This window comes from Danio aesculapii, chromosome 21, assembly GCF_903798145.1.
Source record: "Danio aesculapii chromosome 21, fDanAes4.1, whole genome shotgun sequence".
NCBI lineage: Eukaryota > Metazoa > Chordata > Actinopteri > Cypriniformes > Danionidae > Danio > Danio aesculapii.
This window is the reverse complement of record NC_079455.1, coordinates 6,990,063-7,005,751: the sequence shown is the minus strand read 5'-3', so window position 1 is coordinate 7,005,751 and position 15,689 is coordinate 6,990,063. Positions and strand designations below refer to the sequence as shown.

General features: G+C 34.5%; 2 protein-coding genes across 2 annotated transcripts; one reads left to right on the top strand and one right to left on the bottom strand.

Moving 5' to 3' along the window:
- The first annotated feature begins 1,355 nt into the window (after positions 1-1,355).
- On the top strand, positions 1,356-11,080 carry LOC130214976 (pre-mRNA-splicing factor RBM22-like). Its single transcript, XM_056446855.1, is given in 9 exon segments — positions 1,356-1,408; positions 1,410-1,419; positions 3,427-3,480; positions 3,576-3,605; positions 4,466-4,598; positions 5,086-5,186; positions 6,644-6,816; positions 7,686-7,886; positions 10,957-11,080. Coding segments are annotated over 9 exon segments (867 nt in total). The 5' UTR covers positions 1,356-1,367.
- A 3,329-nt stretch (positions 11,081-14,409) lies between these two features.
- Positions 14,410-15,367, bottom strand: LOC130214975 (myozenin-3-like). Its single transcript, XM_056446854.1, has 4 exons — positions 15,363-15,367; positions 15,202-15,292; positions 14,717-14,879; positions 14,410-14,630 (listed from the first exon to the last, which is right to left on the bottom strand). Exons 1-4 carry the CDS (start codon positions 15,365-15,367, stop codon positions 14,425-14,427), a joined length of 465 nt encoding a protein of 154 aa, XP_056302829.1. The 3' UTR covers positions 14,410-14,424.
- Positions 15,368-15,689: the final 322 nt, after the last annotated feature.

Here is a 15,689-nt window from a genome sequence, read left to right as displayed (position 1 = left end):
TTAGTCCCTTTTAATCTGGGGTCGCCACAGCAGAATGAACCACCAACTTATCCAGCATATCTTTTACACAGCAGATGCCCTTCCAGCTGCAACCCATCACTGGGAAACATCGATACACACTCATTCACACACTTCGGACAATTTAGCTTGGCCAATTCACCGATAGCACATGTCTTTGGACTTGTGGGGGCAACCAGAGCACCCAGAGGAAACCCACGCACACACAGGGAGAACATGCAAACTCCACACAGAAACGCCAGCTGACCCAGCCAAGGCTCAAACCAGAGACCTTTTTGCTGTGAGGCAAACGTGCTACCCACTGCGCCACCTTGCAGCCCTGATTTATTTAATGACTTTATAAAAATGAAATTGCTTTGAGGCTTGATTTAAACCCTTAGACTTATGAGTTTATTTCTTCTGTTAAACACAAAAGAAGATATTTAGAAAAATATTGTAAACCTATAACCATTGACTTCCATAGTTGTTTTCCCCCATACAGAAGAAAGTGGACACACATCCTTCTCTTTCTTCTTCTTCTTAATTTTTTTTTTAATAAAATAAATGAATAAATAAATAAATAAATAAATAAATAAATAAATAAATAAATAAATAAATAAATAAATAAATAAATAAATACATTTGTTTGTGTGTCCAATAGATGAAAGAAACTCATATATGGTTGGAAACGCTCGAAGGAGAATAGGCTGTTCTGAGTAAATTTCCATTTTGATCTTTTTTGTCTTTTTTTATTTTGGAAAATGTTATTGTATTATTGTACATTGTATTATTGTATATATTTGATAGCTATTAATAGTATAGTACAATCAACAAATAAACAGAAACAAAATAGGCCTAAAATCCCTTTGCCCAGTTTGTTTTGCCGGTTATTTTTTTATTTATTTATTTTGTTAGGGGATTTCACCTTTATTTTTGATGGGACACTGGAGATTTACAGGCAGGAAGGTATGGGGAGCAGAGCGATGGGAAGGACCGGCAAAGGACCTCGGGCCGGGAATCAAACTCAGGTCACCGTGAGCACCTCAGTGCCATGTGTCGACGCAATAACCATTAGGCTAGTGGCGCCGACTTGCCTGTTATTTGTTATATATTTCAAAACCGTTTAATGATTGGTAATAAACTTTACAAGCATCGTACAGGCATTGACCAAATATCAAAGTACGTGAGGGATTTTTACGGGAAAATTTGTCAGAGGATAATAATTTGTCAGAAGAAATAATATTAAATCAACAACCCAGGTCTTTCCCTGGCAGCCACCGTTGCAGTAGGGGACGCTGTGGCGTTTCCTCCGCTTCACAGACGCAAAGCATTGTAGGTACAGGTTCCGTTCGCGCTAGCCTCCTGTTGCAATGGCGACGTCTTTGGGATCCAACACTTACAATAGGCAAACTGGAAGATTCGGTGAGTAGGAACATATTAAGTGTTTATATGGTTTAAGCAGTGTTACTTATCGCTTCTGTTGTTTGACGGATCTTAGTAAACCGGAGCCTTTCCTATTAGAATCATATCCCCCAGTGTCTTAGCTCATGGCTAACAAAACCCATTCATCATTTAAATTAATCTAATCTATAATTACAAATATAGATAATTACTAGCTTTATCTCCACAGAATTTAATAAGTGAATCTTAAATTAAGCTAACACCACTCCAGTTACTGTAATTTAAAGGCGTCTTGTTATACAACATTACAGACACAAACGTTCGATCAGTTGAATGCTAAAATCTCAATGGGAGAAGAAAAATGTGTATGATATTTGGAGAACATTTCTTTCATATCCTGTTAACGTAGTTCTAAATGTACAGAAGTGCACTTTAAAGTTATGAATCACATTTATCCTGCAAAATAATTTAAGGTAAAAACTCAATATTGGTGACTCGAATGTATGCCAGTTTTGTAATTTAGATATTGAAGCAGTTGTTTTTCCAATGTAATTTAGTACTTTTTGTGATGAAGTATTAGTTTGGATACAACAGAAATTATCTGTAAGACTTAAATTCTCATGGGAAAATTATTAAGTTTGGCATAATACGTTACTTAAGGATAAAAAGATATCTAATAAATAATTTGTTTTTATAAAATTTTGTAGTCATAGATGTAAAATGTTCAAAATTCCCCCAAGACTATTGGTGTTTAAAGAAGATTTTGTTATATATTTGAAGACATTAAGTGAGATGAAAATTTTGGTTCCATATTTTGAGAAACTTCAACTTCCCTGCTACTTAATTTTCTTTATAATTCCTTTTATTTCTTAATCTTTGTTATTTTGTTTATGCATGTTGTATTGTTATTATTGAGAATGGAAAGATTGTGAATGTAAATTCATTGTTATCTCAGTCATTTGTGTAATTTTAAAAAGTATTAATGCTTTTCTGTTATTGTTAAAGCATTGTTAATAAAAAAAAAAGTTTAATGCTTAAACAGCGTTTTTTACAATATTTTATAACAAAGGTAATATTTCAGCAGAGTATGTGTAATCATCTTTAAGTTAAAATTAATATTGACACATACTCATGACGTGGCGTTAAGTCTTCTGTTAGATTCAGTTTGTTTTGAATTATGGATTCGTGTGTATGTGTGTTACTTTACTCATGTTTTTGAACTGTACTAGGGCTGCTACTAGATATTGGAAAAATCTGACATTTTTTGTTTTACTGTTATGAATATTGCGATATAAATAACATTTCACCAGATTTTTTGAATAGCTCTATTTGGAAAGATTTCTTTCATTTAGATTGACTCGAATCTGCATAAGTTAATATAAATTGCAAGCAAAAAAATAAAATAAAAAACAGTCCTTTATGGTTTTTCAGGGAGTCTAACAGTTTTTATTAACAGAAGTTAAACAATCAAATGTAAAATATCATTGTTATTGTTATTATAATAAAAAAAAAAAAATCAAATTCAATGGTGGGTTTGTCTTTTTAATCTTTACTTAATAGGGGTGTGCCGAGACGCTTACTCCACGAGACACAGGATTGGGTTCACAAGAACGAGAGATTTTACACTAGTTTTAAGAAATATTCTTTTATTCAACTGAAGAAGAAAAAATAAATTGCAAAACTATTTAGGTGCTTGTATTGAATGGTATTTTACTTCCATTTTAATGAATTCTATGAAGTTAAGGGCTTGCAAACACTGCTAAATATTTTGATAATAGCCTGTGTGAATGGAAAATAGTTTTTAAAAATAGTTTTAAATATTAGCAAAATATTTGCTAATATATAAATAGAAGATAGATTTTTATTCAACTTAAAAAAAAAAAAAACACAAAATGCAAAACAATTTATGATGTGACTATTGCAGATACACACATTGCAATATCGATGTTCAAACTATATATTGTTCATCCCTAAACTGTACTATTAAACCTGAAGGTAATTATAATGACCTTTACTTGTTTTGTGCAGGATTTTCCCATCCTCTGTCAAACATGCTTGGGAGAAAACCCTTACATCCGCATGGTAAGTTCAGTTGATGCACATAAGTTTCACTTGTTAATTTTGTCATAAATTAAAGATGAAGTTACTCAAATGTGTGTTTTTTTGTGTCTCAACAGACGAAAGAGAAATTTGGCAAGGAGTGCAAGGTATTGCTGCATTTTAAAAATAATAAAAAAGCAAAGTGTTGTGCTGACAGGGTTCAAATATATTAATATTTCTATTTCTAATATTATTATTTCCAACTGTCGGAAGCTGATCCAAAGACATATTGATGTTGATTTTACATACACAGAGAGCATATTTAATTCAAAAAGTGTCTACTTTAATGTTTTAAATGACTTTTGTTAAAATAAAATGAGATAATATTACATTACTATTCAGCATAACTTATATTTGTATTTCAAAACAAGTAGAAATCGCATACTTATTTTGAATTTTATCATGTACAATTCAAATTAAGTGACTGGTATAATTTATTGTATTTTTAAAGGATAAAAAAACAACAAAATATTTCAATAACACATCATAATCTAAAGGATATAAATGGCAAGATATAAATATTCATTTAAGATATAAATAATATTTTGGGGCTGAACTGTGAATTTTAAATCAAGTTTTTAATATGCCATGAAATGATAGTTATTGTAAATAGGCCTGACAAGATTATTATTATTTGCAATATAAACTAAAGCGTCACTTAAACAGATAAGTTATTGTTAATAATGCTAAAAATATATTGTATTTTTTGCTCAGAAAATATTAAACAGGATGCATTTTAATATACAGAGAAGGAAAAAGATTTTCTTGCTGTACACCCTTTTTAATCGTTGATCTTCATAGAATTGATCATAATCTTATTATTTGCACAAATTCTTGTTCAGTAGATAACTGCAAAATCATGAAAGTTAAAGTGTAAACTGTTCAGAAAAGTAACACTGCATATTTGTTGCTTTACATTTAGCAAATGCAGCATGTTATTTCATTCTCAATACTTTATTTCCTGCAGATCTGTGCACGTCCCTTCACAGTTTTCCGCTGGTGTCCTGGAGTCAGGATGCGCTTTAAGAAGACAGAAGTGTGTCAGACCTGCAGTAAGATGAAGAATGTCTGTCAGACCTGCCTCCTGGATCTGGAATATGGTAATGTATTATGTTTTACAATTTCAGCCTTTAAAGGCATAGTTCACTCAAAAATGTAAAGTCTGTCATTTACTCATCTTTCACTTGTTTTTAACCTGTTTCTTCACTCAAACATTTTTTTGCCTCTCTAACTACTTATTTAAAATGAGCTGAATCAACCCAATTCTGGAGTTTTTTAAGGACATTTTAATTGCTTCATATTCAATCCACTTAATTTTGTAATAACAATTAAGGTAACTTAATTTATGTTGGGACAACATGAAGGAATTGTGTAGAACCCAGCATTTTTACAGTGTTCTGTTGAACAAAAAGGAAGGTAACAGCCATTGATTTCCATAGTATTTTTTGTTCCTGCTCTGACAATTTTTTCTGCGTGAAGGCTTATTCACACCAAGGACTGTGACTATAGAAAGTTGAATGAACAGTCCATGAATCCAAACTGCTGTAATTTTCCTCAATATATATAAATGTATATTTTTTTGTACAGGTTTGCCTATTCAGGTCCGTGATACTGGGCTCTCCGTTAAGGATGAAGTACCGCGATCAGATGTGAATAAGGAGTATTACACTCAGAATATGGAAAGAGAGGTAATGTGTTTGTATATTACATATTTATTACTGTATATTGTGACAGGGGTTGGAGAAAAAAACAAGTTCAACTGATGCATGGCAATTCTTTCCCTGGTGATTCTGAATTGATTCTCAAAAGTTTAAAATTGATTCTGTATTCAAATTTAATTACAACGCTGACAAAAACTGTGATGGACACATTAGCATTATGTATGGAATAAGAAGAATTGTATGTCACTCAGGACTTGTTTTTTGCAGATTCGGACTGTGTAAGGGTTGGAAATGATTGAAGCATTGTGTGCTACTATGTTTTAAATGTAGTTTTCTTAAACTCTAAACTGAAAGCAATTCTAATATCATTTCCAAATATAATTTTATTTAAACATTTTTGCTTTGAAGACATTTATTTGTTGAAAGGTTGTATGTTGTTTTGTAGTAAGAGCTTTTTTTTGTAATCTGGCTCTGGATCTACATTTAGAGCATGTTCATCCTGAATGTAACTAACTTTTAATAAAATAAATATTTTTTTAAGATGGCAGCACAATCATAAACAAATCAATCATATACAAAACAATCATATACAAAAGCATAGAACCTCCAATTTGGTTAAAATGTAAAGTTAGAAAAATGTATCTGCACAGCTGAAGAAATTGGAAAAAATTATTGGTCAAGAATGGTTTTGAAATCTAATCTCGAATATTGTAATCGAATTAGATCCCAAGTCTCTATAAAGATTTCCAACCTAATTGTAACATACACATATTAGCCGATACCAATCTGATACTTTTTTGTTTTTTTGATTAATAATTTTTAGACCTCTGTGAAACCGATCAATCTTATGAGTTAAATACAACCCACTAACTTCACACCATTAATTATTGAGTTAAACATCAAACTATTAAATAAATAAATAAATAAATTATATATATATATATATATATATATATATATATATATATATATATATATATATATATATATATATATATATATATATATACATACATATACATACAGTGATAATTGTATTTCCAAAATCATGGGTGAGTAGTTTTGTATAATCTTAACTGTTATTGAAATAAAAATGAATGTACTTTAAGTGTAATTAAAATTTTAGTAAAATTATGTGACTATAAAATAATTATTGTACAAATTAAGAGACGTTTATGAACTGTGCAAACTACCTTAATCTGGAATGCTTCAGTACAGAGTGGCATAAATCATCCCAAGTGTAGTGATTCAGCAATTAAATGTTTGCTGACAACTTAATTATTCATCACATTGGGATTTTAAAAGACTTGAAAGAATCCACAAGAAAGTTTTATTGGATGAATCAATTTTAGATCAATTTTATCTGCAATCTTTTTTTTTTCCTCCATCGTTTGGATCCCAGGAAAATACCGAATGCCACCTTGATTCCAGATTGATCAAGTGCAATGCAGATACTCAACTGTATACATTTTTTTTTGTTCTAGATTGCCAACTCTGATGGCACGAGACCTGTGGGTTTGCTTGGAAAGGCTCCGAGCAGCAGTGATATGCTTCTGAAACTGGCGCGCACTACACCGTACTACAAGAGGAACAGACCACACATCTGCTCCTTCTGGGTTAAAGGAGAGTGTAAAAGAGGAGAAGAGTGTCCATATAGGTGAGAACCGCTTAACCTTTATTGTTTAATGGCAGCTTCAGACCACACAAACAGGTGTGCAGTTGGGAGACTCTGAATTATCACAGGTGTGATGTCTGTCTATCTACCATCAACCTGTCTGTCTGTCTCTTCTCTCTGTCTGTCTGTCTGCCTGCCTGCCTATCTGTATATCTATCTATCTATCTGTCTGTCTGTGTATCTATCCGTCTATCTATTTGTCTGATTGTCCATCCATCTATCCATTTGTGTCTGTCTGTCTGTCTGTCTGTCAAACAAAAAGGTTACATTAGTCTGACAGTTATGTAAGGCAGGTATGAAATATGGTGTCATTGTTTTTTAAACATTTTGTTTTGATGCATACAATATTTACCTTTACTTAAGTATTTCTTTTTAAATGAAGCTAAAATGCCAAATTTACATAATTAAGTGAGTTCTAATGTCTGTGTGACATTTATATGGATTTTATTAAGCATTGATTCAAGTTAATAAATTACTTTTCAGAAAAGGTCATTAGAAAACTAATTGAATACTATGTTAATTATATAATTAGTAATTATTTGCTTTATTGAAGCATCTAAACCCAACTCTGATTTTTATGTCTAAACAATTTTGCGAGTGTTGGATACTTTATATTTGGGAATAAATGATGACACAGCATTTCCATTTTTGCTGCATCAAAAAACACTTCATCTTGGTATGATTTGTTTATGCTTTCAGATGTATTAGATCGCTTGCTGGATAAACCTCATACATTATATTATTATTATTATTATTATTATTATTTTTTTTTATGAAGATGTGAATATATGCATGAGCATTTGTGAATTTTGATTATGTTTGGGTTGAAATGCATTGCTTGAATGTGACAGGCATGAAAAGCCCACTGATCCGGATGACCCACTGGCCGATCAGAACATTAAGGACAGATACTATGGAATTAATGATCCTGTGGCTAATAAACTGCTGATGCGAGCCTCCACCATGCCCAGACTGGACGTACCGGAGGACAAGTCCATCACCACACTCTATATTGGAGGCCTGGGAGAAAACGTCACAGACTCGGAGCTCCGGTAAGATTGTTTTAGGGCTCATAAAGCTGTATTTTAGAGACAACTTTTTGTTTTAATCATCTTGAAAAAAGTTTTTTAGGCTCTACCTGGGCATAATTTTATATCTTTTAATGATTTTTTTGCTTTTTTTATTTGTTCACTTCAAATGATTTGAGTCCAATTATATGTATTTATTAATGGTGTAACGGATCACAAATCTCACGTTTCAGATCGCACTACGGTTTTTCAGTCACAGATCGAACCATCTTTTGGATCCGCAAACAAGGGAGACAAATGTCACTTGCTTTCATTTATACAAAAATATTACTGCAAAAATCCATTGGTTTAAAAAAAAAAAAAAGAACTTGGAACCTTTAATTTTAATAAAAATAAAAAGCAAGAAAAAAAAAAAATATTACATGCAAAAAATGATCTTTGCTATTGTTGCTGATAATGCTAAATATAGAAATCTAACATCTTGTACAGCATATATTTTCAATTTCAATTAATGATTCAACAATTCACGCATAAAACTTGTTTCATTATAGGTGGATAATTTTTGAAAACATATTCGGTGACATCATTTTAATGTTTGTTTGTTGCTACCCACTGATTATACAATGTAATTGCTAAAACATTCACCAGCATCAAGTTCCATTAAACGGTGATTTTAATCTTTCATAAACATCAGTGTTTATATCTGAACTATAAACTGTTCTCCCAGTGCCACTTGATTGTTTGTACCTAAATGAAAAAGTGTAAAAACTGAATCTCTTGATCAAATGCAGATTTGAATGTAGCGCTTTGAGGGATTAATAAACGTATGCAATCATTATCATTTATCATTCATGTTACACGGGTTTGAATTGAGATCATAATCTTTAATGTTTAATTTAGCTGTTTTATACTGATACATTAAAGCATGCTAAACAAACAGTGACATAAAACACTTTAATTAATAACCTAAAAAAAGCATTTAAAGAGGTCCCACCACAACTTTTTTCGTTATTATATTTTACTGGGAAGCCAAAATTCTTTCATAGACAGGATTTGAATGACGTGAGAGGCGATTTCTCTACAATGTTATAAATGCTGGATTAATCTACAAGTTCAAAAAAGTTATTATTCTGTGATTCACGTGCATTCCGAACTGTGGGTTGTGATCCGTACAGGTCACGGTGAACAGAGATCCGTTACACCCCTAGTATTTATGTATGTATTATATTATCTTTGCATCAAATTACTTTAAAAAACAAATTAGCGCTTATGCGAGGCATTTCTGAAGCAGCGTCTATGGGGGAAAGTGCATTTCAGTCTCACACTTTTTTAATCCTTTTTCTGAATGTCTTGATAACACCATGGATAGTTTTTTTATTATTATTTAGCAAATAGGATTGTAAAAAAATTATGATTTGTACTCTCCGTTTTAGTGCGCTCTGCTTACCCAACTATGATGACTTCAGCTACGAGAAACCCATAAATGTGAAAAAGGTTAATAATCAGGACATTGTTAGGCAAAAAATCTCTTTACTATGCTGGAATGAGAGTATATTGTTCCTAACCATGTTGGCCTAGAAATAACAACTTTTCATTTCCCTCAGACTTCGTACACAATGTTACTACAAAAGAGACAAGCTTTAAATAGGAAAAATGACTGAAATATTCGGATCGTTTGAGCATGATGCTACAGTCTAATCCGATTTAATGATCTATGCTAAGCTAAGCTAAGCTAAAAGTGCACCTGCCTGACCTGTAGATTGGCTTAATGGATTCAAATATGGTAAAACTCAACTGTTTAACTTTGGGTACTTGTAACATGAGCTTATTTCCAAAAAAAAAGTGGAATGTTCTTAAATTTCGAAGCAATTTAAATCAATATGGAAGTGAATATTAATCAGAATCTATAAAATATTTTACAAAATAATATTTATCAGGGCTCGAAATTAACCTTTTTTTCCGGGTAGGACCAGTGCTCCTAACTTCAAAAATGTAGGCGCACCAGACAAAATTTAGTCGCACCCACCAATAATTATGAGCACCGTTACTGCACATTTTTTATTAACAAATTTATTGCATTTGAAATTAACACTAATGACAAACAAACAAAAATCTGCATGCGCTCACCGGCCCTGCACACACTGGCTTGATGTGAATGAGATGAACTGCGATAACTATGCTGTTCTCACAGGTGGTGTCTGATCTTGTACAAACGCTATTGACATATAACTTATTATCTGCATACTAATAGCATTAACAGCCTTTTATGAGCTGCAATATTAGTTTAGTCCTCAGTGAATGCATGCTCTTTTGCGATGGTGAACGTGGTGCCAGTCGCACGACTGACAGCATCGTGACAATGAAATGAAGGATTAAATAAAACATCTCATGCTTAAAATGTGTAGATGTGACAAACACTGTTACCTGAAAACTCCATCCTGACGGCTTTACGGTGAATGCTTTAGTCATTTTCATAGCGGACTTTAACCACTGAAAGTCTTTATCTACTCTTTGAAAAGTGTAAATGCTGGATTAACATTCAGCACATGACGCTAATCAGATGTGCCATTATTTGTAACTTCAGGTGGTTTCTAAAACAAAGTCTGTCCATGTTGTTTTCATTCTCTCGTATCCAGACCTTTACATTTTTGCGGCTGTAGCCCCCCTCTCATCTGAACTGAGTGATTGACAGCTGTATTAACCATCCATTCGCATTCCTGTTCTAGAGCAGAGGGCCAATAATAAGAGCTTGCAGGTAGGGCAAGCATTGTGGGCTTTGTTTACTGCAGCAAGTTGACATGACAACTGTTTTTAACCATTCCTGAGCGCTGCATTTTGGCGTTTTTTTTTAGGTGCAAAGATGCTTTAATGCATGAATGTCTCCTAAATCTGCGCATGCGGTGAACATTTTGCTGTGAAAACTGGTCACACCGGCAACAATTTTATGCACTCGCACAGATGCTCCCCAAATATATTTTTAGGTCGCACAGATAAAATTTCGGGCGCATATGCAACCAAAACTGTCGCAGTTTCGAGCCCTGTTTATGTAATAATTCTTGATTTAAGATTCTTTTTTTTTTTTTGCCTCACAAAGGAATCACTTCTACCAGTTTGGAGAGATTCGGACCATCACCATCGTCCAGAGACAGCAATGTGCTTTTATTCAGTTCGCCACTCGACAGGCTGCAGAAACGGCTGCGGAGAAAGTCCTTCAATAAACTCATCATCATGGACGCCGTCTTAATGTTAAATGGGGCAGGTCAGTGAATGATCACACTGTAAACCCTGATGTTCAGGCAGTCTCAGGTTTGTGATGTCAGAGCTGAATGTTGCTGTATGTTGTTCAGGTCACAGGCAGCGCGAGGTAAAGGAGAGAAGGACGGGGTGACTGAGAGTGGCATCAGACTGGAGCCGGTGCCAGGGCTTCCTGGTGGTATGTGCTGTCTCTCACTAATGGCCATTTTATTGTTCACTATTATGGACTTAGGTCAACAGTTTAGAGTGAAAAATATACATATGCTCTTTCTATTGGTTTTTGGAGCTTGGTCTGTCATGTTAGTAAATTAAATTTTAGTTTATTTGTTTACAGGGTCAATGCAAATTAATAAACATTACTGTAAAATGTGCCAGAATTAGCCAAGAGCGGCTAATTTCATTTGTAGACCCTTACAGAATGTTAAAAAGTTCCACATAAATTAAATTAAATAAAAAATGTTACCTAAAGTCGCACCTAAAATAAATTATCAATGTAATTTATGTACCAAAAATTAAGATGGAAATGTACTGCTAATAAATTGTGAATTGTATGAATTGCTTTCGACTTTTTAAAAATTTTTAATTAACTAATTTTTAAAAATATATTTTACTTGTTTGAAAGTCGTAAATTAATCTCACAGGGATAATTTCAAAATAAATTGATTAAATATACTGCATATAAATGCATTTTCGATCCATTATTATTAATATCATTATTAATAATATTTTTATTTGCTGTGTATTTCATACAAAATATTTTACATATTATAATTATTAATTATTTTTATTGTTTTGATTTATGGTAAAAATAACGACTAGTTTATTATCATCTAAAGTTGATCTAATTAAAATGCATTTTAATATAATAAATTCTGATAAAATGTATATTATTTTTTATTATTATTAATAATAATAATGATAATAAATAAAAATTTAATCTTTTATTTTAATCTATTTGAAAAAAATGTCAAAATATTTATTTTTGAAACTTACTTGTCACACTAATAAATACAAATTTACAATTTTGTGTTACATTTTATTTATTTGTTTGTGTATTTTTGGATTTGTGGATTTTCATTTTCTGGAGCTTGAAAATTAAAGGAATTTTTTAAATTGTCACAATTGCTTCAAAAAAAAAAAATTCCAAATTGTGTCAGGCTAAAATAATAAAGATTTTTTCCCCATGTTTTCAAACAGCTCTGCCTCCACCACCTGTCTCTGATGAAGATGCGTCCACCAATTACTTCAATCTGGCTCCCACACCCTCCCCTGCTGTCATGACCTGGGTCTTCCTCCCTCCACCCGGGTGACCATGCCTCTCCCCTGGTGCGTTCACCTCACTCACTTCATTTCTTTTTCTTTGACCTGTAATAAATAAAACGGTGAACCACTTTATTTACCACAATAACGTCACCTGTTCCTTCCAGGATTTGGTCCTCCTATGTTCCACACCATGGACCCCATGGCCCCACCAGTGCCCCCTCCAATGGCCCTGAGACCTCCCGGACAGGTAACCTACCCATCGCAGGATCCTCAGAGGATGGGTGCCCACGCCAGTCGCCATGGAGGCCCCTAGATAGTCATCCAGCTACCTCACTGTTTAGTGCCCTTACTGCTGGACAACTGACCCAGAGTGATGTCACTGCTGCCCTCATTTCTCGAAACATTTATCGTAGTCATGAAAGAGCAAGTGTTTAAGATGGAAATGCATAACGAAAAAGAAAACCCTTGAAAAATACCAGTGGCTGTCTTAGTATTCAAACCATGAGGAAAAAAACCTTAACATTTTTGATTTATACCCCTTGATGTTTTCTGTCATCTTTTTGTCCATTTTTATTTTTTGTGTGCATTAATATGAAATGCATAACATGCAGTGGTTGCAGTGACCAACAGTCACCAATTGGGGGCACTATTGACTATTTCAATCACCTGAAGTCTTTATTTGGGTTTTTTGAAACTTTTATTGTCCTACACCTCTAGAATATTCAACCACAGTTCACACTTGTGTCGCTCTCTTTCCCCTGATAATATACAGTACAAAGTGTATCGTCCTCAATTATTTACACATTTTCTTTTCTTTTTTTTTTTAAGTACAGCTGTCCTGCTTGTGGTTACATTAAAGAAGCTTCACATTTCAAATGTTGTGTAAATGTTTATGTAAACCTTGTTATAGCACGACAATATATGTAAACCTTAATTTGGTATTTGTTTGCTCAAAATGGCTCAGCTAACAGTCTTCACTTCAAAGCTCATTATCTTTAGTTCAGTGAAAAGGTTAGTAATTCGGCTTACAGATCTGGAGACTCTACGGTGTACTGGGTCCCCCAGCACTGTGGTGTACGGTTGAAATTGGGCCGATGGCACATCCTGTCCCAGGTCAGACATGGCTCTGTGTGAGCTTGCAGCATCTCAAAGCCAGGAAGAGGCAGAGTCCTCGCGGTGCCTGCTGTCCACCAAACGGTATGGGAGCTCTGCGGAGAATGAAAATTACTCTTTAAATCTCTTTCAATTGCTAAAAAGCAAAATCTGATTTTCCCTATGGAGTTCTGTCATTTTCATCCACACACTAATGTGGGAGCCAGGACCAGTGCTGGGTTTTGTAATCCAAGCCGTAGGTTCTGTTTTAAGGCTTGACCTTAACACCAACAATTTATGGCAGGCAGCCTGTTCACGCTAGACATGCTAAGATGTATTTGGGTTTAATTGGTCTAATGTTAATGTCTCATGGTCGTATCTTAATTCACATCTTTTTGAAGGACAATTGCTATGTGTGAATATTGTGTACTGTTCGTTTAATTGAGCGCTTTAATGTAGCTCTATAGCAAAAATTTGACAGTGTGGAAATTTGAGAATTTGTCTTCTGCATTTAACCCACAGGTTAGTGCACTAGTTGTGACATCGGGAAACAATTGGGGGTTCGTGCCTTGCATTAGGGCTCCTCAGTCCTAGGTATAAAGGATGGAGAGGAGCTATATTCATTCCTTCTTAAAAATAAAAAAATATGACTGTTTATACTTGGAGTCAGACCCACAACCTTAACGTAAATACAGAATCTGTAGTGCTTGATGGATAGTCCACCAAAAATATAAATTTTCAGAATTTAGTGACCCCTTATGGCCAATCCAGGCGGGTTTAATGGTTCTGTGAGAATCTTCTGTTGAAGAATTTCGGAAGCCTGTACCATGATATCCATAGTTGGAGTAAACAAATACACTGGAAGTCAAGGAGTTGTTCAACAGAACCAATAACGTATGAATGTTTGGAACAAGTCATGGGTAAATGATAAAAGCTTTCATTTTTATGTGAACTATCTCTTTATTGGGTACCTGTTGAAACATTTGTAGTCGGCTGGGGTGAGTGTTGTAAGGTTGGCCTCAGGCAGTTGAGCATTGAGAGCAGCCAGAAGTGTTTCACGGTCAATGGGCTTTTTCTCCCATGGCGATTGGTAAGACTTGGGAATCACTGTGACGTTGAACTTTTCTGGAGGAACCTCTTTCAGAGGCCCCCCATAACCTGCAAGAGAGAACTGAGTGATTATCAAGGTTTTTCATGTGATGTTTAGTACAAAAGCACCCAGATACACATTGTGCTGTATTTACCAGGTGCAAGCATGCTTGGGTTTCCTTTTTTAGCCACTGTTTGCTTGAGTGTGGTGACCAGGCTGTTCTTTCCAGGCTGGGTGATGTAGATTTCAGAGGTGAATTGCTCACTTCCTTGCTCCCCTTCTGTGGCACTTTGGCCTAGAAGGTTTTCCTCTAAGGGCTAAGCATTGTTAAAACATTAATAATCACTAAACCAACACAAAAATAAACATTTTAAAAAGTTGTCAAAGAACTTCAACTTGTCAAAGACAAACTATTTTAGGCTCCCAAAAAGATAATTTCTGGGAATAGTTTATAAAGAAACACCATTTCAAGTTCTTTAGGAAGTTGTGAATGAAACCTAAATGGTACCCAATGGCCTGTTTCCACTGAGCAGTTCGGTACAGTACTGTCAGTTTGCACTGTTAAAGGTAGTAAAAATGTAACTGTTATCACTTTTTTGGCACTGTTTCACAAGGATACCTAGCACAGCAGAATGGTACCAAAATGGTGGAGCTAGACTTCTGCATCTGAATGCGATCCAAGACCTGTGGGTGTCCATATTCCTGCATCAGGCTGTATCCCGAGCTGATGCTGTGGTCGTCATGGAGGAATGGAGTGCATGAGACTGATTACTGAAAGACCACCGTGACAAACAAGTAACCTCATTGATCCTGAGGGCCAGCCTGACCTCCCGCTGGTGCCCTACTCACACCTGCAGTTCTCCACGATAGACGTCCAGCTTTTCCAACCTCTGGTGCCTAGACTGCAGCTCCACACAGGAAGTTTGGCCAGAAAATAATGGTCGTGCCCAACAGAGCCTAGTCTCTCTTTTCTTCTCAAGGTTTTCGTCTCTCTTCACTTCGTCAATTGGTGAAGTTTTTTTATTCCTTGCCACTGTCACCACTGGCTTGCTTGGATCGGGACCTGAGGAGCTGCGCTTCGGTAGATTCGCTTTACAGTGTTTGAACTTTCAGCAAATTTAAACCAC